At 38.4% G+C, this 24,215-nt stretch overlaps 1 protein-coding gene and 1 long non-coding RNA gene across 2 annotated transcripts in view; one reads left to right on the top strand and one right to left on the bottom strand.

The window, feature by feature from the left end:
* Positions 1–24,215, top strand: part of LOC106746980 (cardioacceleratory peptide receptor-like) — a 77,955-nt gene that overhangs the window by 51,838 nt on the left and 1,902 nt on the right. Inside the window, exons 3-6 of the mRNA XM_014624194.1 lie at positions 9,010–9,145; positions 13,904–14,101; positions 16,787–16,881; positions 17,985–18,240. Coding sequence (XP_014479680.1) covers positions 9,010–9,145; positions 13,904–14,101; positions 16,787–16,881; positions 17,985–18,240 — 685 coding nt within the window. The remainder of the gene's footprint in view (positions 1–9,009; positions 9,146–13,903; positions 14,102–16,786; positions 16,882–17,984; positions 18,241–24,215) is intronic.
* LOC106746981 lies at positions 992–2,132 on the bottom strand. The gene is made up of 2 exons (XR_001374628.1): positions 1,510–2,132; positions 992–1,147 (listed from the first exon to the last, which is right to left on the bottom strand). It is a non-coding gene; the product is annotated as an uncharacterized LOC106746981 (long non-coding RNA).

Genomic DNA, 24,215 nt, shown 5'->3' with positions numbered 1-24,215 from the left:
CGCGTAACCGCGGCGTAAACGAGATCGTAAATCAAGGTGATTTTTTATGATCACTAAAATTACGCTATAATACGGCTAAGTGGTTTATAAAGTACTTGTCTTACTGCTCTCGCAACCGAGCCCGTTGTTTCGATTATTGCCATATCAGCCGTTGTTTCTCGCCGATTATTCCTTTCGCTGATAATAAATCGCGATTATGCGCATAGATATGGTATCGTTGTGACTAATTATTCCGTTTGATCGAGCCAGGGAATTGACGCCGGGCAGGCATGAAACGCATTCGATCTGAGGTATCTTATTATGTGGTAAACAAGATCGCGTGAAGAAGATGATGAAAGTCCTCAATTAGTACCGCTTTGAATGTGAAACTAGACGCGGATTATTGCGTCAGCGAAAACTTCGGAACCAACCACTTTGCTCGAAGTAATGTCTCGGAGACACGTAGAGTTTATTAGCTATTTAATAGATTTAAAGTAATAGAAATATTGTGGGAAAAGCACCAAGACCGACATACTTTCTCGTTTTTGGTACATATATTTATCTCAGCTTCGTTTTAAATTAACATTTGTTATTTTGTTAGTGAGTATAAATGTATAGAAACGAGATTTTCCTCGATAAATAGTAAATTTATGAAAGGCCCCCTTGATGCGCCACTGGAAATATGGCACTTACCGTTAGAACCTCCTTAAATAAACAACGAAAAGGGAAAAGTCACCAGTCACCAGTAGCTTCAATTGTATTCTGTGACATGAAATTTCACAGCAAAATTCCAGTATATCGGTTGATAGATCAACCAACTCACCAGTAAATTCATGTCTTACTATGTTTACAGAACAATCTAACTCTAACCTTTCTCGCGTGGTTCAGTGACAGAGGATGAAGGTTGTTACAAGATTTAAAGTGATTTAAGGGGAAAGTCTACTGTGATAAGGGAAAAAACAGGCCGATTTTCCGAATTTTTTTTCTAACAAAATATGACTCGTACATTAAATTAAATTAAACCGTCATCTTTATTATATATTCAAGTATTTGTAAAAAAATTTTCAAGTCGAAATATTCAAAATTGCCGTCGTGGCACTCCTTCAAGTGCAGGTCCGTTTTTTTTAGGTGCCCAAACGGTGTACATGAAATCTCACGTCTGGGTGATCTGAAACAAAAAACAAAATATGGTTATCATCTACATAGTATTGACTCTCGTCTGACGGAGGATTTTGTCGATAAAAAATTTTGGCGCCGAAAAAAAAATTCTTGAAATTTTTTTCTATTTTTTTGCCCAAATTTGATGTTATTATTGTTTATAACAATTACACAAAAAACGATATCAAAAAAATGCTCCGCCAGACGAGAGACACTATTCCAGAGAATATGTGGTTAAAATTTCAAGTCGATTCATTCATTAAAACTCGAGATATCGTGTACACCGTATTGAAAAACTTAGTTTCGAGAAAAACGCGTTTAAAGTTTCGGCATTAGTTTTTTCAATGAAAAAATCATTTTTAAGCTTCTTACCATTAATCGCCCATTCCTGCTTCATATAGTACACCTTCTTCTTCAAGGAAATCCTCTTCGAGTGCCGATCGCGCCGTTCTTCTTTCGATTCTCCCTTCTTTTGAAGCGTCGAACGACCGTTCGTTTGCTCGTGATATTCTGCGCTCGTCCACGGTGTTGCATAAATTGAAGGCGTTTGGTCCAATTTTGATGTTCATAACGTCCATCATTTTGAGGATACTGGAGTAGCCTTCATTGAAAATGCTCGCAGCACAATACGACGCAATATCGACGGTTTTTGCGCCGCTGAATGTTTGTTTCGGAGCTAACGATCAGATCATCTGTTGAAATCGCTTCTAACTGACTATAAAATATACCTAGTGATATCTGTTGATTGACTTGGAGTATTAGAAATGTTAGAAATTGAATTGCAAGTCACTACGCTGTACCCGCCGAACAGATAGGAATTTGCCGCAGGTACGCGTTTCGGAGCGCTTCGGTAAAAAGTCGAAATTTCAATGAAGAAAAATTTAGCCGGCTATAACACCTAATGTACCTTATTTTAGAGGGTTCAAAGTATTTTTTAAGCCAATAAACAAAAAATTGATTTTTTGAAAATTTTACAGTAGACTTCCCCCTTAAGAAGTTCAAAACTTACTTATAAAATAGTATTGTTCAGTAAATTACTTGCCACTGATTTGTTACTTAAACATTTTGCAACGTAACATTAGCAATGTTAGTAATGTTAGATAGATAAAAGGCCGTTGGATATTTAATTGGATATGAGACGAACGGGTCGATGAGAGCGAAACACGTCGCGTGATTCGTGTTTAACTTTTATTGGCTCGGATTCTCCACTCCGTAATATGATATTGCAGTATTTGATATTGACACAGTGAACTCTTCCCTTATCTCTTGCGGACATTCTAAATATATATCGCGCTAATTTCGCCGATCGAAGTGAAATTACGGGGCCTCCCGGAACATTCGCGGTTGCATCTCTCGCGAATGCTATCAATTTCCATTGATCATCAAACTTTCGCGTTTCTTGTTCCGACGGACGTCTTGACTCTTCCGACAAACACCGTCTCGCAGCCCACGCGATTCCATTTGCACTCCGGTCACGTAGTAATAAACAATCGTCCGGCAATCGGTGGCAGAACCTTTCGCCATACTCGGCGGGCATGCAAATGCGCGACTTAAACGACCTCACGCACGTCTCGCGATGATAAATGTGGACGGAGTATGTAAAGCGATGTAAGTGCTGAGAATATTTTTCATGCCTCCGTATTTATTGTGCTTCCGGTAGTCTTTCGTACGTATGGATAACATGCGAATAAATTTTGTCTCGTGCATACGTGAGCTAAGCCTTTCCTTGTCGAGCTCGCACGTATAATTTGCAAAAAAAACACCTCATTATACGGGTCGTAATTATCAAAACAAACGTATACTTTTTATAAAGCTTCTGTCACGTGTTGCAAGATGTATATGTATATAAGCTTCAAAGCAATGCTACATTCATGCATTCGTAAAATAAATAAATGTATTATAGATTCATATATAGCTCAATAAAATAATAGAATTCTTTTTAAAACCGTTATATCAAAATCGAATGTAAACAATGGATTGAAACTTTCTGTTTATAAGAGAATTGACATACAAAAAATTAGGTTTATTCTTAGATTTTATTCTTCGAAATTGCGAGATTTTAGAAAAGTTGAGACTTTGAGGATTTTATATTGTGTTTTGAACAATTTAGTTTCCATATCAAAGTTGCTATTCTATCTTAATTGGATGCGTGCAACATAGATTTCTCAGAAGGATCAGCTTCCACATGGGCAAACTAACATCATTGACTTGCCTTAATTACGATTTTATTCTGTTAAAATTAAGCCTTTTAATTTTTAAAGATCATAAGATACTTAGTGACTTTTTATTTCTTTTTAAAGTAGTAAAAGGTCTGATTGATAAGGGGAATCCTTGCATTACTTAAGACTTTCTATCTTTTCATATCGGAATGTATTAGATTTTATACGGTAAATTTAAACTATATGAACCGTCTGTCAATACTTGTGAATATACTTAATAACGCTATTGATATTTCATCGATTTCATATGTCACCGATTTCTTTAAAAAATGCTGTTATTAAGCAATTGTACTTATTCTCGTGATGTGCTTTTTGTTCTATTTTTATTTTATTTGTAAATATTTTTTTCTTTGCGTTCTCATTATTGATACATTTACATGTGTGTCTTTGTGTTCTCATTATTGACACATTTACATAATAATAATAATAATAATAAAATTGCATTAGATGATTTTATTTAATTTAGAACACGCACGATAGAGTACATCGTACGGTTTTTAGCAATTTCGAATGCAGTCGCAACCGAGCTCGTCGTTGGATTTTCCAAAAATTTACTTGCGATAGATTTTTAACGATGCGAAGTGATATCTCCTCGGATTTGCTCGACATTTTTTCACTTTCATATTTGCGTTCAACATTTCCAGTCTAGTAACGCGAGTCCATAGAGAGTGACGGCGATGTAAAGCCGTGGTCTACACAGCCGCGCTCCGAAACTTTACATACGAATCTCGCACCCGATAAACTCGGGCATCAACTTTATCGGACGATCGATCGAGCGAGCGAGCGAGCTTGCCGGTGACATGAGTAATTGCGTTCTGTGCGGAAGCGGAAAGCAGTACGGACCGGATACGAATGGAAGATCGCATTCCGCGCTATACAGGGTATCCCAGACGTCGCGCCACTTTCTCTCGGCCACTGCGAATATCGAATCGACGTAGCTCGTTGTGGTTATCCAGATTCGAGTAATACCGGGTATATAGAATTGAATATATAGGAGCGCGTTACAAAATCGTCCACTTCGACCAAGTGTTGCCTCGATTCTACTACATCCTGCGTGAAGGGGCTTCAAAATCGGAAACTACGGCAAAGTCGGATTTAACATGCATTATGATCCCGTTTATGCTCTAGTCACGAACTCAAATGGCCCTTGATAGTCCTTGATATTTCAATAACTGTACTCCGACCGGAGAGTATATTTCCCGCTCAATTAAATGTCCAATTAATGCTACGTGACTTTGGCGCTCGAATAGAACATGCATTATTGCTGTGCACACATACGCGAAGTCTTTACTATTGCGACGCGCAGTAAAAAAAAGAAATATGTATTTTTGATTCGTTTGTGAATGTTTTTTTTCCTATCGTGGCAGTTTTATTGCGAAATTTTATTAACTTTTCGCTCAGCCGCGTTTTTTTTCCTCCTGATAAAGTCGTCCAATAAAATCGCTATTAAGTTCAGTTCCATAAAAATGAAATTTGCCCGTTATCCCGATAAATTTTTTAAGTGGAAAGAACGAGCTGGAGGAATTCAAGGTCGAAATTCGATCAGAACGTTGCGCGAAAGCCTGCTCGCTGAATTATAAACCGCGCGATGTTGTAAGTAGGGGAAGCCGGGGCGTATTTTTTACATACTGATTATACAGGGTGTCTGATGTAAGCCGTACCATTCGTCATATATTTGTAGTATCACAAAGGTCATATACTTATGGTATCATAAAGATCAATGTGAATGAAAAAGTTCGATGACATTTTTCAAACAATCACGCAAAATCTTGAGTTATTAATTATTGAAAGTAGTCATATGCAGAAGCTTCTCTAATTAATAACTCAAAAGCTCAAAACCACTCGTGTGGTTATCTGCAAAATGATAAAGGACTTTTTTATTCAGTACAGCCTGATCTATACAAATATACGAGCGACAGGTTCGAGGTTCAAGGTTTAATATATTGATGCCCGTTGTTAGATACAATAACTGTCATATATCTGTAGATTAGACCATTCTGGGCCGAAAAATTTTACACTATACCCTCTTTTATTGATTAATTGAGATATATAAACTTCGTGACAAATAAACCGTATGACTTCTACTTCCGGTCCTCCCTACTGCGTACCACCAGCCGCGTCGATTCGTATTTGTTAAGCTCACTGGAGAATTAAGAATTAGTTACGGCCAAATGGATAACAATATGCGCGATGTGAGCTTCCGCGATGCACTTCGCCACCATACTCAATATGCGATTCCCGGCCAGACTGGATGACCTAAATCGGCTGTCATATAACTCGCTTTCGTAGTTCGCATTTGCGGAACAGAAACATAAATTTACTGCTGAGTGCAGGGGAAAAAAGAGAGATAGAGCGAGAGAGTGAGCAAGCGAGCGAGACGAATGGGATTCCGTAGTTCCGCGGTTCACGGTTTTCGTCGATTCGGCGATATTTTCTCACCGATGGGTGGATACGAAAGTAATTCCGCCATTTGGGAAGAGATACCAGTGTCGGAGCCCTCTCGAGCCCCAAGGCATAATCTGCGTTCGTGACGGGATAGACTCTCTAGAACTAGTGGAATATCTTTCTTTCTTTCTCTCTCTCTCTCTCTCTTTCGCGCGCGCACAAATTTTATCCGCGAAATAGTTCGCGTTACCCGAAAAGTAGGAACAAAATAACGACGCGATCCCTCCGCATAAATATTCTACGCTCGTGTCACGTAAAAGTAAGCTACCGGGCAATTTAAATTAAACGTTAAAAAAAGGAATCACGTGTAAATGTGAGAAGCTTTTCGAAGCTCTGGGTAATTTTAAAATAATCATAATTAAGCGACGAGATAGAACGAAATACAAAAATTGATTAAATTTACGTCGAAAGACAATTTGAGAAATTGACTTATGTGTATATTTCTATGTTTCATGTACGTATAGAAAAAATATCATTCTACCGCTGAGAAAAGCGATTATTCAGTTTAATTTCCTTCTTTTTTAAGTAACGGTTATATTCAACAAAGAATATATTTTCTTCATAATATTATCTTCATAATCTTAAAATATGCTCATCATAAATTTTAGAAAAGTTTTTTTCTCATATAATAAAAAGAAGAATTTATTTTCTCCTTAAGAATATTATAGAATTTTATCGGAGGAAAGTTATATTCGATTAATTTAAATAAATGATCCAATTTAATATTCGTGATTGACGCACTAAGCTTGAGTAGGATTCAAAAAATATTTTTTAAATAAATTTAATGCTCATGATGAACTTATGATATATTTACGGATATATAAGCTTATGAAATATTCGAAACAAGTAACATTTACTGCAGTATATGCTTTTCTATGTGTAGTTACTTGCATTTGTCCCTGCCAATGTCAGTTAAACCTTAACCTGAGTTTAAACTCTCTTCGGAGATAAATTTAAAATCAGATTAACGTTTAATCGACTTTGGTGGAAACGGGCATCAGTCGGATTATCGAGATCTCTTTGGACGTTTCACGGTTATATTTTTAAAATCGCGTATGCGCCTCGATTATTCAGGGACACGTGGGTCAATGATGCCTGTCTATCGGCCGCGTGTATACTCGTGCCGTTAAATTAGGTTGCTATTCCGTACCATTCGTGCGGAACTGCATCATGCAAACGATGTTGAAATTAACGCCCACGCGTTACTCTCGTTACATATACCCCGACGTGTACGGCACAAGACCGCAAGGTATCACCTATCGAACTAACAATCGATCCAACTGTTCGGCCTATGTCACGCGGATGATCAGTAAATAGCTGCCTGACATTCCGTCACGACGATATCGTGATTTCGAAATAATGCAATAACACGTGCAGCCCGTGTCATGTAAATCTACGATTACGTAATTCGTAACGGGCTTCGTGTCGCACTGGAATCATAGGAGCGATATTCCTCAATCGCCCCGATATGTCTGGACGTCACTGTGCTGCCAGCGGTTACCAAATTGGAGTATTTTAGTAAATTGAGTAATTTGCATAATATAAATTTGGATGAAACGTGTAATCCGAAGCGGACGTCGCGCGTATATACTGATTCGTTCGAATTATTCGAGCAATATCGCTGTGCGGAAATTCGTAAAACTCAGTTTACGTATCACCGATCGATTTTCAGCTTCCTACAAAAGATTAGCGAACTAAATTTTCACGTAAATTTTTTCGTCATTATTTTTCTTTTTTCCATTTATTTCTTCAATTTACGAGAATAAATAATACGGGAATAAAATATGCCTTTGCCACGCAAAATAAATCGCACGGGACGTAGGAAATTATACAAAATGAAAAAAGTCGAATACAAATACAAAAAGAAAACTAATCAATCAACTATAGTGAGCAGAACTCTATATAAATTATATTTAAAAGCTCTCGAGGAATTGTAAAAATAAGTCAATGGATTAAGAGAATTCGTTGGCTAATATAAGAACTCTGTTCATGCAGTTGAATCTTCAATACACTTAATTAGCCTAGGAGCAAAACAGGACACGTCCAATTTGCACATTGGCATTATTATATAAATATTGCAATTAACATTTCTTACTGCATTCTGTTAGATGTGATTGTCTAAGTTAGATGTGCCGTGAAACAGTGGAACCGTATATCAGTTCTCTATAAATAGTTAAAATATTCGTCACGCATCGTTGCGTATCGTTGTGTGACAAATATTTCAGTCGTTTCTGTATACTGTGCGCGTACACGGTATATAGAGAAATATAAAAAAATTAGTACCAATTCAAGACTCATATTCCTATATATAAGCAAGAATATATCATCTTATACGAAGATAAAAATTGCTCTTGTATGAAGAAATTCTATATAGTTCTACCAAAAATATCATATTCTTATTATTCAAAAATAACTTGTACGAATTGAATGAAAAAATATTTTAGATAGAAAGAATGATATTTTCAAACTGAAGTAATTCTTAGTTTGAAGATATTCTTCCTATCTAATATTTTTTTCCACTCAATTCGTGAAAATGAATTCTTGAATAACATGAATATATTTTTAGTGGAACTGTAGTCGAATGTTTTCAATGTGCGGGCAAGTTTTATGTTCAAGATTACGTATTTTTGCTTATATACAGGATGTCCCAGTTCTCGTGACTTTTATTTTTCCCAAGAAACTCCCCGAACAATTTAAAGTTAATTTTGCCTTAGCGAAAATATCGAGAGAAATCATTTATGATAACTTCAGTCTTCAACATAACATATCTTTCTAACCAAGTTTCAAATTAAAATTCTGTTAAAGTCAGTTCGAAATAAGTCGGAGAAAATAATGTTGTTGTCGATTTGGTCGCTCGAAGCGTAGTTCGCGAAAAGTTCCACTTTTTCAATCGCTTGTATCTCGGAAACTATTGGCGCCTCGATATTTTCGCTGAGGAAAAGTTAACGTGAATTTGCTCGGAAAACCTCTCGGTAAAATTAAAGTCGCAATAACTGGGACAACCTTGTGCTATGTGCATACGAGAGTCTTGATACTCATTTTTTTTCTGTATATACCGTGTTTATCGTAACTTAATTTGCCGCGTACGGCGATCCATATTCGATTCTTATTGAGACTTTTATTTCTGAGAGAGGATTTTTTATGGTTGGTTAAAGCATTTCTCCCGCGTTGTTGCAGTAAAGTGAAACAGACGCTCTCTTTCTTGCAGACGGAGCAGTTCACGGTATTGTGGCTACTGTTTGCTGTGATAGTCGCCGGTAACACCGCTGTCCTCGCTGGTTTGCTGTTGGGAAAGCGCAGAAAATCCCGAATGGACTTTTTCATCAAGCAACTAGCGTTTGCGGGTGAGTCGTTGAATAGCATTAAACTCCATTCTCGCGGCCGAGGCAGATGGAGGTTTTCTCCACTCGAGACGCGTTAGCAGTCAACTTGTCGGACAAATTGACGGACGGTTACACGGCGATTCGTCGGATACTCCCCGATATATCGTGAAAATGAATCATCAACGAGCATCACTTCCTCCTTGTATAAATCTGTCTCTAAAATCTCCGTTCGCGATATACACGATTCAGACTCGGGGAAACGATGGCACATCCTCTTCCGTGTACGCGTTTTATGGGTAAACATTCGTCTTCCTTCTTTCGCTGACGTGTCTTTATGCGCGGAGATATCGTAGATACAAACAAGCGCCCACGAGAGATACTTCATTTTATTCATCGCTGATTAAACATCCCATTGATTATTTCGGACGTTTACACAAGTGTCACGTATATATATATACGAGGGCGGTCCGATAAGTACTTAGCCTAAAAAAGAAAAAAGAAAATTTTGGAAAAGTGGCGATTTCTCAATATAGTCTCTTTTTAGCTCGATACACTTGACCCAGCGATGCTCCAACTTCTTTAACTCATCTGAAAAATACGTTTTCTCGAAGTCTGCAAAGGCCTTCGTGGCGGCGATGACCTCCTCATTCGACTCAAATTTCTGCCCGGCGAGTGACTTTTTCAAGTTTGGAAACAAAAAAAAGTCGCACGGGGCCAAATCTGGAGAATACGGTGGATGGGGCAGCAGTTCGTAGTCCAATTCGACCAATTTGGCCGAATGAGGAGGTCATCCGCCACGGAGGCCTACTTTGCAGACTTCGAGAAAACGTATTTTTCAGATGGGTTAAAGAAGTTGGAGCATCGCTGGGTCAAGTGTATCGAGCTAAAAGGAGACTATGTTGAGAAATAAATCGCCACTTTTCCAAAATTTTCGTTTTTCTTTTGTAGGCTAAGTACTTATCGGACTGCCCTCGTATATATATATTTTTGCTGAGGAAAAGTTAACGTGAATTAAGATAAGAAATATATATATATATATTTCCCTTTTTTCCTCTTTTTTTGGAATGTGTCACGTAAGTCCCGCACATTTATATTTTTATCATAAACAAAAGCCACTCGATATGAGGACTGGCCGATATCTGTTATTTGTGACGTCAACGGGGAATTGATATGACACAAGCTGACTTGGAGGTCCAATAACGGAGCTTAATGCCTGTTATATGTTCGTCCATAAAAGATATCGAACCGACTCGTATATGTCCATATATTTTTGTATTTGCACCAGAATATGTGCAACGCTGAAATAAAGAAATATATCGTATTATTTTCTTATTTATTCTCTCGCTTTCAATTTTATCGTTTATTCACGCCATATACACGATAAAAAATTCTTTCCAGCAGCGTATCGCCTTAACGTGAGAATATCTTGAGTACGCAATTTTATACAATCTATTACAATAAAATATTCTCGAAGCAAAAAATAAGAAAATGATGTTACGTTATGCCAGGAGCACCCTTATTTAAAGGAAATTTTTAATATTTGCGATAAAATGAAAAATCTCTGGGTACTCTCATTAGGAAATACTCTCGGCGCTAAATGAGGGTTAATCCCGGTCTAGTAAATCTTTCTCGCATTACTTGCATAATAACTCGCGACAGTAAAAGCGGATGCACTTACCGCGGGGTTAATGCCTGCGGAAGATGGGAGAAGAAGAATGCCTTTTATGACGTAGCGTCAGATATTCCACGAACATTGAAGAACGAATATAATACGAGAAAAAAAGTCCATTTTAAAACACTCTTGGTATTACGGGGATGCTCGCCAGCTGACGATCGAAGGAACGGCCCTTGCAAAGTTCCATTTCTTTCGGAGATTTCCACGCTTCAATATCGCTCAGAACGCGAGTGCTCGACTTCGATTATGAAATGACCGATAGTTCGACAATACTTCTTTCTTAATATGAGAAATAATGGCGAGAGACCTCGTAATCCTGTTGATATAGTGGTGGGAAGCACGATAGAGAACACGGTGGAAAATACGACATGGAGTACAAGAAGTATGAACTCTTGCAATCAGACGGGATTTAAGAATATCCATTGAGACGTTTCCGATAGTGATTGTAGCTGCAGACGTGCTTCACGATACAATCATTCGGATAAAGTAGAAGACTTCAATATAAATAACGACGTTGTACACCGGTGCACGACAAGAACGTGAGAAATTATTTTAGAACCCCCTTCCTCAAGTACATTTCCCTGTGCGCTTTTCAAGAGATATTTCTCTCTATTGAAATGTAACAATATAGTTCACGTAGATGCTTGCTGTGTCACTTGAGAAAATTTCTCTTTAGAAAATTTCTCTTTTACAGCAAACGTGCAATCTCGCCAACGTCAAGCTAGCACTTGATTTTTAACAAAATTTGATGCACGTTCTATTTGCACCCGATATAGTTCCGTATTTTTCGGTAGGTTATAGCAATAATCCCGTCGAATTAGTTAAAATAATAAGATTCGAGGTTCAAGATTCGATATACTGATTTTGCTGGGTACAATAGTTGTTATATATTTGTAAATTAGGCCATTCTGAACGAAAAAGTCCTGTACCATTTTGCAAATAACCACGCAATTTTTTGAGTTATTAATTAAAAAAGTTTCTATACATGGCTATTTTTTTTTTTTTATTAATAACTCGAAATAAAGGACTTTTCTGTTCAGTTTAACCCGTTTTACCTGCACACGGTCATTCGGTCAAAACTTTCCCGACACTCTGTACATTAGACGACTGATATCATTTTTAGGATATCAGAGGTTTAGTTCTTTTACTTACATTTCCGTTTGTTAAAGAAATATATATTTTCGAGATTTTCGTTATAGATATGTATATGATCATCATCATATACATGTTACAGAATAGTATGTACATGAAATGTGAAATGTGGATTTAATATTAAGTCGAAAACTATTTCCGTTATAAATTTAAGTTCTGAGTTATGCAGTCTGCTTTTTACAAAGCTCGCAAGTTTATTCTCTCTCTCTCTCTCTCTCTCTCTCTCTCTTCTCACAGTAACATTTCACGGAGAACTTCAATCTATTGCTGCATTTTTATCGTCATGTTTCGCATGCTACAAAATCAGTTTCTCTTCATATTTTTTTGCGGATTTTAGCTGTCTCTACAGGAATGTCCGTTTATGCGATATAATCCCGAAAGAGAAATAACGTTCTCAAATTAGCGTAAAGTACGTTGAAATAAGGAATAGAAGTTGTATGGAAAGAATTGAGATACCAAATCAAGTGTTTTTTAACAAACGAAAAATATGCAAACTCATGAAAATCGTACGTCGTAATGTAAGTAGAGACTAAATCTCTGACATCCTGAAAATAATATCAATGATATATATATAACATACATATGTATGATTCGCATTGCATAAATAAAACTATTACGCGTCCCCCGGTATTATAATGACGGTAGTGAATTGCTTTCTAGTTTAATTAACGTACTGCGCATATTCCCATTACACTCGACGCAATTATTCTCTACCTTATGCCTTTGGTCCGGCATTAATATTGTGACCGGTGTTATCGAGTCACGAGAGGGTGCGGAATCGAATTTCTACTTCGTCGATAAAATACGGGCGATAAAAGTGGAGGGAGGACGAAGTTGTTTTATTCGGAGAACTAGCGGGGATGAGGCTGTGCCGTCTCTTTTCCGATCACGTTTTTAGGATCGAGTCGATATCGCGTGTTGTGTTAGCGCCCGGTACAATATAAAATTTCCACGAAATGAAGAAGAAAGCGATATCGTCTTCATTTTATGATAAAAGTTAGGGACACCGTTTAAGCGTGAATTACTTTGATGACACAATGCCCATTTGAATCCAGCTAAATCTCACCAATCCATCGCGAGGGTAAATACGAAGTATTGATATTTGAACGAAAATAAAGACAAATAAAAATTAAATACACGCGTTGGACCCGTTTATATTTTCCGAAAATATAATTCTGGACTTTTTAGCAATTTCTCCGCGATGTACAAATCGCCGCCGGACGTCATAATGCATCAGCACGAGAAAATGATTGCCGCATAGAAGCGGCTCTTAATTAATATATGACGTTTATTACGACGACTAAACAGGAACGTCGAAATTACTCGATGCATTATCGCGTGACGTTCTGTCGCGCTCGTTCGAAACGTTTTACATCCGCGACGAAAATTTTCAAGTGTCACCCACATGCGAAGAGCGAAATAATGTGTCACGGCCGAATTATCGCGCCACGTACATTCGGAGACTTATTTTGCGAACGAAGCAGATTTTATCTTATGCATGGCATTAATTAGCAGCCGGTCGGCGTCTCTGCAATCGCGAACATTCCGTGCGCTCGCTCGTTCGGTATATTATAAAAACCTAATTTCGCGCGTACAACGTTCGCGTTTCTAACGACGTATCGAATTCGCAACACCGTAAACAAAAATCTCGGCTTATTGAGCGAGTGGAGGAATAGAACGGCCGTTTCGCGATTCCCAAAACGGAAACGCGAAACGAGCGAAACGGATTCAATCGGTTCTTCGTGTAATTTGAAACGCCGAGTATTAACCCGGATATAGCAGCGGGGCATTACTGCGGATGCAGCGGCCCGGTATTAACCGTGATTTCGGTTCGACCAAGGCAACCGGAAAATACCGTCGGAATGGATAATGCCCGCCCGTATTAGCAGGCGCCGATAATTAGTCCGGCTCATTAGCGACCGACGCCTCACAATTCGCGTATCTTGTTTCAGATTTGCTGGTCGGCCTGATATCCGTGCTGACGGACATAGTCTGGAGAGCGACAGTTACCTGGCACGCAGGCAACGTGGCTTGCAAGCTGATAAGATTCATGCAGGCCGTAGTGACATATAGTTCAACCTATGTTCTCGTGGCGTTGTCAATCGACAGATACGACGCTATTACGCGTCCGATGAACTTCTCCGGCAGCTGTGAGTACATCAGCATACGTGATCTTGCCCTTTAATGTTGCGAATCCCCTCAGAGAACGACGCCGGGCCGAGTTAAACTCATTAATTCAGCTAAAGCTCCGTGGGATATATAGCGCGATTCGAGGCGTGAATGATGTCTGACCTCAAAGTCGAAAGGGCTCTCTCTCTCTCCCTCTCTCTCTCTCTCCCTCCCTCCCCCTCTCTCTCGCTCGCTCGTTCTATCATTCTCCTTCTCTTAAGCCAGCTTCACGTAATTCTTTAACTATAAGCAGAGGAGAATACTTGAAAGCTTAATGGTGAATTAAGCGCTGCAAAATCCAGCGAGTTCCGGGAAAACATTGAGAACATTTCTTTCCGCAAAAGGTAAGCTTTGGACTGAAAGCCCCCACGAATCGAGCAAAACGGCGCAGGATAGATAATGCTGCTTTCTAGCTTGAACTCGAGTGAGCTATCTGTGATAAAATTCTGAATTATGAATTTAATCGACTAATATAACATTCGTATTCCCCGCTTACGATAAATTATATTGGTCAACATAAGATCTGGGCGCCTGCACGGAAAAAATTAAGTATCAATTGAAGACTTATATATTCTAACGGACGCAATCACTGTTTCATATGTAAGCAGGAATATATATATCTTCCAGCAAAAATTTAATTTTTATAGCTAAATAATATTTTTCTTTATTTTCTACCTCAGCACATAAACGTGTGAACATATATAGGAAATATTTAAATTCAGAAAGGGCGCAATTTATTATGCAAAATTTGTTAACCTGTTATCATTACAAGCGAAGAAGTTAAGCCGTCAAAAATTAGATAGCGTGAAAACAATTCTCTGTGCCACCAATAATTTTATCGTAAAAATACTTTCATATTGTGTTTATAATGTGACGTATTCATAACGCGATGAAATGCATTGCGTAGCGAGATAATAGTGCGTCTCTGCTTTAACGAGCAAGTATCCTCATCGGCAGGTGTCTTTTCCGCCAGTCTCTCCTTTTACGACATGACAGGATAAAGAATCGAATCGTAATGTCACCGGGGTTCCTTTATCTCTCTGCCCGAGATAGTCGTATCGTTTATCACACGAAAGCATCTCACGACTGCCGGACTGTTGCGGTGCGTGCACCGCGCCAGAATAAAATTTATCTTCCGCGTTTCGTGTTCGTCGTTCTTTCCGACTGGATAGCCGGAGAATTACAGAAACTAGTAGGTGCCCTACTCTGGACCGAGAATCAGGTTCGATCGTCATCCGATGCTTCGATAGCCGACGGATTAATACGAAAGAATTACTCATGCCCTTAGATTAACCCTCGATATTACGGACCGTTACAGGTTAACTTTTTACGATTGTAGTCCTATATCCAGTAATATATTGTAATATTGCCAAATTTCTGTCAAACTGTTATTAGAAATTGTGTACCTTACATATCAATTTCTGAAAAACTGAATGGCCATTTTGTAAATTTTTTTTATAATATTACTACAAATCGTTGTTACTGTCGCTTTTCATTTTTAATTAAAATTTTAATTAAAACCGTAAAATCAGTTTAGTTTCTAACATTAAAAACGTGATACCGGAAGTTTTTGCACTTGTGGTACATGTTAATAGTGTTAATTTTGAATGAAATTGTCTCAGCTTCGGTATGGTCAATCCAATTCTAATTTTACATGTGTGTTTCAATTAATATGTCTTAAAATTTGAAAAGATTCTTTTATAAGAAAATAAATTTACGAGTCAATTACCTTAGATACATCGGCAGTTTCATTCGCGCAGCTTCTAGTGAATTTATGTCTAGAGGAAATAGCGTTTAATTAATTTTATCGACGGCCACTTCTCATTCGACGTTATTGAATAGAAATCAAAATATCTCTCTCTCTCTCTCTCTTTCTCTCTCTCTCTCTCTCTCTCTCTCTCTCTGGGAAATATGAACGGGCTTTATTGAATTGCGAGACTCTGAAAATAACTAAACCGTCCGCTGCCTCGTACAATACACAGCCATTCACATCGTACGAATTTTCACGAATTCGATTATTCTTCCGGCTAACCAGCGGATAATTATCAATCGCACGTTGTAATTACGATGATAAAATTAATGGGTACGTGTCGACTATCGACCTTGAGTAACATCTTTCTATGTCGGCCTGATGCTACGATACTACCGTTGATTCTAATAAATTACACATCGCTGAAAAATAAACGACGTACACGAGGATAATGATAACATGTCGAAATACGAAGTCGCAGCGTATACATCATTCTCCATGTTGCCGTACAGGACCGAAAACGAATGATCCGGTACGTTGTAATCGTGTCGCGTCGCGTTATATCGGGTGCTTCGTGCTCTTTACATTATTACAGCAGCTCGTAGATATTCTTGCCTTTTCGATTTTTCAAGCGAACCTCGCAATTTCCCGCGACGAGCGTTCTATCATTATTCGTTTTCCGCTCGTACCTCCGAGCCGCCGTCGGCTGACGTAAAACTCGACGTTTACGAAAATGATCAAACTTCCTTCATACCTCCGCAGTATGCAAAGTTCAACGCGCCTACACCTATCCATCATCGGAAAACTCTCGTTTAAGTCAACAGCCGAGACCCGAGTAAAAAGTTCCGTCTCAGATTTCCGGTAATTGTTACGTACGATTATTTCCCGTCGATTGATGGGTTAATTTTGATCGCAGGGTGGAGAGCTCGAGCTCTGGTAGCTGCGGCTTGGGGTCTGTCGGTATTATTCAGTGTGCCGATTTTATTTCTATACGAGGAGAAACGAATACAGGTATAGGTATATTTCCCTTCAAGAAAGAAATGCTGCTTTAAATTATTAGAGAAAACGAGCTTTCGTTATTTTTATACCTTCTGCACATAGAAAAATATCATTCTACTGTTAAGAAAAGCGATTATTCGGTTTACTTTTCTTTTTTAACTAATGGTTATCATCAATAAAAATATTTTCTTAATATATAATAATAATTTTAAAATATATTCAAACTTTAGAAATTATCACGTACAGTCAGTCACAGGACGGTTGTAAGATAGCATTTTTTTATATGCTTCGAAACACAAAAGATATGATGAAACAAACCCATAATTCACGAACATGCGCAGTAGATAATTAGACAGTTGTCAAAATTACATGTGTATATGCCAAAATTTTTTGATGAAGTTTTATGATATGTATATGCCAAAATTACATATGCATATAAATACATGTGTATGTATTTTGACAGCTGTATGATTATCTACTGCGCATGTTCGTAAATCATAAGTTCGCTTCGCCATCATTTTTGTATATTCCGAAACATGCCAAAAATAAAACCCGTCCTGTGACCGACTGTGTACTCAAAAGAAGAATTTATCTCTTTCCAAGAATATCGTAAAACTTCATCAAAAAAGTTTTGATTTAGATTTGGTTAATTTAAATAAACAATCCGATTTTTGTTTTAATTTAATATTCTAGATTGAAATATTTATTATTTATTTTATTCATTAGGATGAAGAATGTATTTTAAATAAATTCAATGCTTATGATGAACTTGTGATATGTATTTGCGGATATATAAATTTATGAAATACTTGAAAAATAAGTGATATTTACTTGTATGCTGTACATATTTTTCTGTGTGTATTTTCAATATATCTCGTCGAAAGAATGCTGCATAAGTATATTGTACAAGTTCGAGTCATATACTTCTGAACAGAAATGGCATATTTTTACCTCTTTCTAACAATCATTTCTTTCAATTCTTTCAAATCCTTAACGATTAATTTCTTTCTAACAATCGTGATAGTACCAAATGGCGGCATTGAAATTCGAAATTTGCGCATTAAGGAGATCGATCGCGAGTAGCTTAGTCGCTAGGCTGGATGGTTGTTTTACAGGGCACGATGCAGTGCTGGATTGATCTGGGCTCGCCGACCCAATGGAGGATCTACATGAGCCTGGTGAGCTTCAGCCTCTTTATAGCGCCGACTTTGATAATAGGAGGGTGCTACATGGTCATCGTGGCCACGATATGGTCGCAAGGAGGAGCGCTACGTCAGGGACCTACCAGGGACACTCGGAGGGCGTCCTCGAGGGGTCTCATTCCCAGGGCGAAAATCAAAACAGTGAAAATGACTTTCGTCATAGTGTTCGGTAAGGCCGATCGAACGGGAACCATTATCCCACGGAGACGTTTATTTCTCGCGTGTAAACCGACTCGTCCGAAAGCTCGCGTTAGCTCCCTCGGGACCAACGCGTGGAAACCGCCGTGGATTTCATTTTCTCCCTTTTTCTCGCTTTTTTTTTAAATTCTATCGCGCCATCGAGAGATTCACTTTTGAAAGGAGCCAGATTTTTCAGAGAATCCTCCCGCTCGAGGATTTACATAAGCTCCTTTTGGCTTCGCGAAGTTATATCTCGACGTCTGGCGCATGATTTTATCATTGGCTTTCGTCCCCTCCGTCGATGCGTGCGGATACAAGGAAAACTCTTAGATTCCAAGGAATCGCAACGTATCCCTCCGCAAAAATCGGCTGTCTCTTTTCTTTTTCTCTTTGACGTACAAATGAGTGCTTGGCTAAATACGTCATCGGACGACAATAACGGAAACGGCAGCGACGCTCTCGAAGACGTCCGGAGCGTGTCTACTTCACGGTAATAAAAAGTAATAACCTTCTATCTGGCTCCTCCTACGTCTTTGATACGAGATCGGCGAACCGTTTTATTTGCGCGGCATAAAGGACGCGCCGCAAGGAGATAAGCTGGTATGCTCGCTATTCGATATCCTCATACGAGTCGCGTACAAAACGGGAGGGATTGTGCATATAGTGTGTTCGAGAAAAACGCTGCGCCGAGGCGAATATAATTTCTAGGTTACGAACGAATATACGAATATACGTGGGACCTGTTCGATTGTTTTACAGTGACTGTCCTCGATTTAATCAGTTTGATTGGATCGATCAAACGGTAGAGATTTCGCGTAAGGAAAGGAACGAAACAGGATAAAAGTGAAACGGAACGAATGTGAACCGGCACGCAGATGATGATGCACAAATCAAATATAATTAATAAACGAGAAATGTATATGTATTCATATATGTAGATGAATTTACAGAATCAGAGATACTATTTCTATGAATATATCAACATATATTATATACGGAAAAAATATTATAAAAAATTATCATAAAATTTTGCAATACTGGACCATATCGAAATTATGAAATTATTACGTGTGTTGCAATCTTTAGTGATATGTACAATGAAATACATTATTAAAGATGATAATATACGTCTTATTTTAGTTATAATTCTTAGTTATAATGGTCTAAAAAAATTTTTTGGTAATTTTCACTACAATATTTTCTCCGTACATATTTATCATTTGTTAATTAGATTGGATTTGCACATTATCACCTACGCTCCGGCTCACATTGCCATCGTTCTGTTCCTTTTCTGTTTCCGTTTCTGTTGATTGTATTTGCTTTTTTAGAAGACTTAATCATATACTCGAAAGGAACTAACGTTGAAAATACGTCTCAAGGGAGAGGGAGTGAGAGAAAAATTGTCTTCTTCCTTAAGATGTTACGTAACGGCAGGTGCATCCCGATCTTTCTTTCTCAGTATTGAAGAAATTTCAATGCGTTTGTCTTGAAATAGCTTCCGTTTGCGTTTGTTCGAAAAAGCACAAGCAACCGTCTTGATTATTCGGTCTTGTTGTTCCTCGCACGTCGACAGTCACAGTATAGAACTTCTACGAGCTCTTTCCGCGTGAGCAGCGTGCTCGGTCCCTTCGTCTTACGAGGGGCTGATCTTACGCGCACAATCGCCGAAACTAATCAGATTCGTTCCCGACAATTGGCGACAGCGGCGAAATTCCTTCTTTTTCAGCTGACGAGACGATCGTCCCGGACGGTGACTCGACGGACCGGCCGAATTCTCCCGGCATTTTCCGAAACTGGAGAGTATGTAAAAATCTCCGAAAGCCGGCGAGCTTGGAACGAGAAAAGTTACGCATGCGGCATAAATTTCGCGTGTAACGAGTGCCGTAGCTACAACGACAGCCGTGCTCTTGTTTCGTGATTCGAAATTACCATGCGCATAATGTATCGCGGATTACGATCGCGCTCGTTGACGATGCGTTCCATCTCGAAGTCAAAAGACAATGCATTTTTATACGTCGAGGAATCTTCCCGGTTAGCTGCGACGCAATATTAAGTTATTTTAACGCTCGCTATGCGTTATTTCTTTGCGCGTTATTGAACTTTTCCTTAGTTTGACTATTTAACTATTTAACTATTCCTGAATATATTAATTTAACATATTTGTATACTTTTTAACATATTTCCCATGTGAAAGTCACGCAAAAATTTAAGCGGGCCGTTTGTGACACCAAATTTTTTACTGTGTAATTTTACTTTGGCCTTTGCCAGTTTCGCCGAGAATCGAGTTATCGCGCGCCGAAGTGAACCGTTTCTTAACGATTGCCCATTCTGCGATTGCTGTTGCGACATTAGAACGTCGGAGCAACGAACTCGCCAAGATTCCGCCGGGGGTACCTTCGAAATAACAACAAGACGCGTTCATCTGTCATTTGCAAAGGAGACAGTGCGATCATTGATTTCAATCATGTGAAATCGTTTGTGCGTTGCGACTGAAGCATCGAGCGCTCATCGCGAACAACTAAACAAACAGTTTATGTTTCATCAATTGTGTTTTTCAACTACAAATTCATGCCACAGCGTGGAGACGCACCATTCAATTTCCAATTCAATAATCCGTAACGATATCGTCGAACAACACACGCGCGGCCGCAGATACGCGGTGAAGATTTTTCACGGCAGATCGCGTGGATGAATGCATATCGTATTATTACTAAAATCACTGGCGCGCGGTGACTTTATCGATAAATTTAACGGCGATAAAAAGAAGCGCTGGAAGTATCACGCCGCTAACAATGCGTCATTAATGATCCGTAAGGAATTGCTTCGTTTACGGAAAATTTCCGATGCGAAATATTAAACGCTTAATATTTGCGCGCAACGAGTAATCGATTTCCCGAACATCGTGTAACTTCCCTCGCTGTAAGAGATCTAATAACACGCTAACACGCGAAAATTCTCCTACGATCGGCTTGTGAGCGCCGAAGAGAAAATTGAATTTCCACGTCTTTCATCTCGCACACCACCCGTGGAAAGTTTCCAGCTAGCCCCCTTATATCATTTCACCATCAGCTCGACCGTTACCTTCTTCCAAATCGGCGAAAATAATTTCCCGATCCACTTCACGCCGATCGGGCGCCGATTCCCTTAAGTTACTCCATCGAGTCGCAGGTGTGACATTTCCGAAATTACGCGCACCGATGGATTCCATGATGCCACCGTTGTTCTATTTACAGATCGCTAATGCATTTAGGGATATAGTCGGGGAAGTAGAGGAGAGATCGTTGAGAATGCTGAACGAGAAGCGAATTAGCCGCGGGAGCAGCTTGAGAAATCTCGTTTCAGTCAGAAAAGAAGAAAAATGCAGAAAAAGAAGGAAAAAAAAAGAAAGATATACCACAGTCGCGACAGACGTTGCGCTATTTTTCGCGTTTAACTGTTCCCCGTTCATCGTTTCTCCATTATCGGCGCCTTGTCGTCGTTGGAGTGGCAGTTCTCAACTTCTCTTTCGGTTGTAGATATGTTAAAAGATGAAGGAAGGCTATACATCCTGTCTCGCACGATATCAGTCGATATACAACTAGTAGTAACTAGCGACCTGAATTTCCATGACAGATTCTGCGATGAATTTCGAGTTTATTTTTCCTCGACGGAAATGTCGAAGTACCGTTCGCTTCCGTATTAGAATTGAAGAAGAGTCTCTTCGAGAGGTAATTTTAGCGAAATATAAATAATCAGATGACTTTTATCCATTCCTTAATGAATATGTTTGCTTATGAAAAAAAAGTTAATATGCAAACAAGCAAATGGAAGATATCGACTTTAATAAGCAAAATGTTATTTTTGCCCCTGGTCTTGCCTAAAGTACGAGGCAAATAAAAGTCAAAGCGCTGTTGTAATGACGAAAAATATATATTTGATTGGCGACACACTAATTTTCTTGCAAACGTTTCGATTTTCAGTATTTGTACCCTCTTCGGCGCATACAATAAAGGTAAGAAGACATAAACTTAAAAAAATATAGGTACAGTATAACAGTAATACATGGTCCTTGTGTAGCAATGCGAAAATTAAAATAATAATGAGTTAAATGTCCCGACAGATATCTGTTGCTCTAAAATAAAAAGAAAAAAGAAATTGAAGTTGAAAATATAAAGTCAATTTAGCCGTTATAACAGCGCTTTGGTTCTTATTTGTTTCATACGTGATTTCATGGTTTGAATTTAGCAAGTCAAATAAATCATATTCACGCGACACGTTATATGCTTGATGATCTTTTGAATTTATTACGAAATACTCTGCATACGCATACGTATAATGCACATGCAAATGCATTTGACTCGACGACATATCGAAGTACCAGCCGTCCGAAGTTTGGAAATAAACTTTTATAGTCACGGATTTACAGACGGTCGCGCTGATCATTTTGTATCGATCCACTTACTATAGCGACGAAATGCAAGAGTCTGGTAACCTTTCTTCAAATATTCTCGCCTTTAGAGAACGTCTTCGTGTGGTTTCTGATAGCTACATTTCTCAGGATCGAGCTCTGGATTTTCACGAAAGGTAAAACACGTCGTCTTAAATATAAAGAAACTTTCAACAAAATGCTAGTTTATTTTTTTTCCAAATACGTTAACGTTCAAAAGTGTAAGGCTGCAAGACGATGGAATGATTGAAAGAAGTAAAAATCTCAAGTATGTAATACATGACAGAAAATAGATATTAAATCGAAGCACATAAGCGTTCTGCTTTGAATCAAGAACCGTTTCATTTTTACTGTTGAATTCATGGAAGTATATCGAGTCAATACGAGCTTTAATCACGTTTCCTTTCCTTGAAACACCGATCTATCAATGCTGCATTGTCTCAGAAGGGGGAATATAGGAAACAATACGACGTGCCATGCGATCAGCGTCGTCTGTAGAACGATAGTGAATAAATAAATTGTTCCTGACAGGCACGACGAACACACGTTCTTCCGACTTCTCGGGTTCGCCAATGACTCGCGTAAATCTACGTGAAAACTTTAAGACAGGAGCGAGATGAAAATCGTACGACAATTGCGATGCGTGAAACGAACGTGAGACACAACTTTACACGAATGCATTCGATGCTACATTAAGAAAGAAAGATTTGTGAAATAGCTGAATGTGCTACACGAACGCACTCATTTTTTTGTAATTAAAATCGCTTTCTCAACTGTTTAAATTACGTTTTGTAGCGTAAAAAAGGACACGCATTTTAGATTTGTGAAGCGGGCTGTGGGGGGGGGGAGGAGGGGGTTGAGTTCATCCTTTTTTCACTCAATTTCACTTGTTGAATCCGAAAATCATAGTCAAAATAGTTTTAGTAAGTTTTGGCATATATTTTAAACAGAAATAGACGACAATATTTATTAAAATCGTGTATCTTATTTGCACTGTAGAACAAATACGATTTTGTAGTGAAGGCTATTATTGTAGAGCGTTTATGAAGCGGAATACTATGTATTAGATTAATCTATTAAAATCCATTAAAGTGTGAAGTTTCAATAAACTATGCTAATTTTTATTTTTTGCAAACTCAGAGCTCGCTTTGTCAGGACTTTCGTGACGTTCTTAATTAAAAATAGCAACGATAACTCTTAATTGAAGTCACCCGCGGCGAATTTGCTAAAAATAACATTACGGCTACTATAGCATTTTGTCAAATCGATTTATAATATATGAAAGGACGAAATTTATTTTCATTACGATTAACGTTTTATAAACAAATATAACTGCTATTATTGTTAAATTTCACCGTACGATACGTAAGGAGACGTAAAGGAGAAAAGAAGCGGAATGACGTATAGGATAAATTACCTTGCATTATAAAGTAGAACAGCTTTTACGATTTTTCTCACGAGTGAAAATTGTTGAACGTTCTTTGATACATAATTACAAAAAACTGCTCTGTATTTTTTTACGCTAACCTCAGTCGAAA

Source organism: Dinoponera quadriceps, unplaced genomic scaffold (genome assembly GCF_001313825.1).
Source record: "Dinoponera quadriceps isolate SergipeBrazil2010 unplaced genomic scaffold, ASM131382v1 scaffold1846, whole genome shotgun sequence".
Taxonomy (NCBI): Eukaryota; Metazoa; Arthropoda; class Insecta; order Hymenoptera; family Formicidae; genus Dinoponera; species Dinoponera quadriceps.
This window is presented reverse-complemented; position numbering and strand designations above follow the sequence as displayed.